Source organism: Propithecus coquereli, unplaced genomic scaffold (genome assembly GCF_000956105.1).
Source record: "Propithecus coquereli isolate 6110/MARCELLA unplaced genomic scaffold, Pcoq_1.0 Scaffold163, whole genome shotgun sequence".
NCBI lineage: Eukaryota > Metazoa > Chordata > Mammalia > Primates > Indriidae > Propithecus > Propithecus coquereli.
The window spans coordinates 561,339-563,807 of record NW_012140858.1 but is presented as its reverse complement, the minus strand read 5'-3'; the positions used below and the strand labels follow the sequence as shown (position 1 = coordinate 563,807).

At 39.3% G+C, this 2,469-nt stretch overlaps 1 protein-coding gene across 1 annotated transcript in view; it reads right to left on the bottom strand.

The window, feature by feature from the left end:
- MUSK (muscle, skeletal, receptor tyrosine kinase) overlaps positions 1 to 1,727 on the bottom strand; it is a 132,145-nt gene extending 130,418 nt beyond the window's left edge. The window contains exon 1 of the mRNA XM_012641130.1: positions 1,517 to 1,727. Within this exon, the coding sequence (XP_012496584.1) occupies positions 1,517 to 1,595 (79 nt within the window). The 5' untranslated portion in view covers positions 1,596 to 1,727. The remainder of the gene's footprint in view (positions 1 to 1,516) is intronic.
- Between the last annotated feature and the right edge of the window lie 742 nt (positions 1,728 to 2,469).

Below are 2,469 nucleotides of genomic sequence, written 5' to 3'. Positions count from 1 at the left end.
GTGCACTAAATTCTTCTTTGGACCATCAAAATCAATTGTCCTGCTCCTTATAAGACTAGACTTTAGTAAATTTTAGAATTTAAGCCTGTCATTTTTATGTAACTGCATGGTTTAAGATAACACAAATAAGACTTAAGAGAATCCATAAGTACAAACATTCAGGTACTGCCTTGCCGGACATCCGTTGTGTGATCAGGAAGTATTAAAATAATATGAAGCCAATGTTAAGTCTTTCTGGCTATTATTAGCTGTTTGAAAAATCTAGATTCTCTTTTATCTGAAGATACTTTAAAGGATTAGTTGGAAATTAAACATTTAAATATGTTTAAAGATACCATTCTGCTCAAGTAAAATGGAAAAAGAGAAGCAACAAAAAAGCCAAAAAAAATATATGCAATAAGATTGGTTGGGAAGAAAACTGTATCTTATTTGTATGTGAACCTTGGACTTGTGGCTCCAGAATTTTTAGTGAACCACACATCTAAAGATGTGTTTCTTATCTACATACAGATACTACCTTCACTTATTTACACAATACACACTGTTTCAGTGCTTTGATAAACGAATTCAAAAAGAAAATAATTAATTTGAATGTGTCCTGAGATACAGAACTCTTTTTAATCTATTGCAACACATTTAGTTTGAAAACGCTTTACTTAGATTGATACCATTCAATCTGCTTTTTCATGTCCTTTTTAAAAAAGATTTCAGTGAAGCCCTCAGACACTTTGAGAATCACACATTTTCTAGTCTTCCTGGTTTGAAATACACTAGTCTCAGTTTCATCATACACTGGCCAGAAACCACATCACTGTGGACATTCTTGCTACTGCAACAGGTGTTTGTCAGTTTCTTAAGTTGCTTTCCTTTCCCCTGAGGTGGTGTTATTTCCGGTACATTCCAAAGGCTCTGAAAAAAAACTTTGCAGTCTCTTGCCAAGCCAAATCATGACTCCAGCCCCAAAGTTATTGAGAACCCGTTGTAATCAGGGTCTTATTATATAGGCCAATCGTGTGCGTCTTTCTGTATTTCTGATTTTTTAGTAACTAAAATGTTTATTAACAGTTTGGTAAAACTGAAACTGAAAATGGAAACGATTTTTGTTCAGAAGCAAACACTCTGGACGTCTGGGAGTGGAGTTGATTATATTCCTGGCAAACCTGATGTAAAAAGGTTTTCATCGTTCATTTAGACCACCCTGAAATTTGACATACGCCTAAACAAAACAGGACTTGATAACTTGCAGTCTACCTGCTAATGTTTCCTCTAGAAGTGAGGGCTCTGCATCACTGTATGGCTAAGCGTTTTAATGCAGAACTTAGAAGGGAAATATTAGTACAGAGCCCATCAGCTAACTGCTGATGTATATAGTTTCCTCCTCCCTCTCCACACATTCTACTCCTACTTCACTAAGTAAAACCCAAACCCACCATACTGTGAATCAGTCCTGATTGTAGCACATGCACACTTTAGAACTGCGACAAAGCAACAAGAAAACGAAATTGCTCAAACCAACCTTTTGGAAGTTTCTCGGTCCCGCTGAAGGCAACCAGAGTAAGGATGTGTACCAGTGGAATGTTGACGAGCTCTCTCATGATTAATCCAGGCTCACGTAGGAGAAAGTTCCTTCTGGACAATGCAAGGAGAATGCCTCCACCGTTTATATTTTAAAGCATAGTTTCTTACAAAAGGGTCTTCAGCTAATGACTGTTAGTGTCAGCAGCTCCGCAGGCTCTAAGTATAATCAGGAATTCTCAGACTTGGCTGTAATGATGGACACAGCCAACTGGTGCGTATCCACTTAGGCCAGTCATGCAAGTGTAGGGCTGGAGGAACAAGAGAAAGAAAATCCCTTTAGAATCCCTTTTAAGACAGTGGCAGAAGGACAATACCAGATGCCTTTCACTGTATTCCCTGGGATATAGATTTTCTGACCTTCTGATTCAGCCCCAAACCTCCCCTGCACTCAAACCAGAACCTGGGTCTCTCTCGTCTCCACTCCTCCCCATCTCTGACCCCACCCCCACATTCAACCCGTTCCAATTCCTACAGATTTCACCAACTAAATAGTCCCTGAATTTTTCCCTTCTTTTATTCAAACTATATCTTGCTCTTCCAATCTCCTCAGAATTCGTCTTCTCTGAATGACAGTCGTAGCCTCCTATAGCTTCTCCCTGTCTTGTGTCTTACCACATTCCAATCTCCTTTCAGATAACCCCACCCACTCAAAAGCCTTCCAGTGGCTTCTCATCACATAAAAATATGCTCAAAGCTTCCTAATAAGACATACGAGGCCTTATTGGAATCTGTCTGCTTTTTTAGCATCATCTTTAACAATCCATGCTTCTTATTATAATACTCAGCAACCTGCTCATGGTTCCCTGTATACAGCTTTCTTCACTCCAGGACTAGCTCATACTGTTCCTTCCCCTTGGAATACTATTCCCCTCCTCGCTACCTAGTTCACGC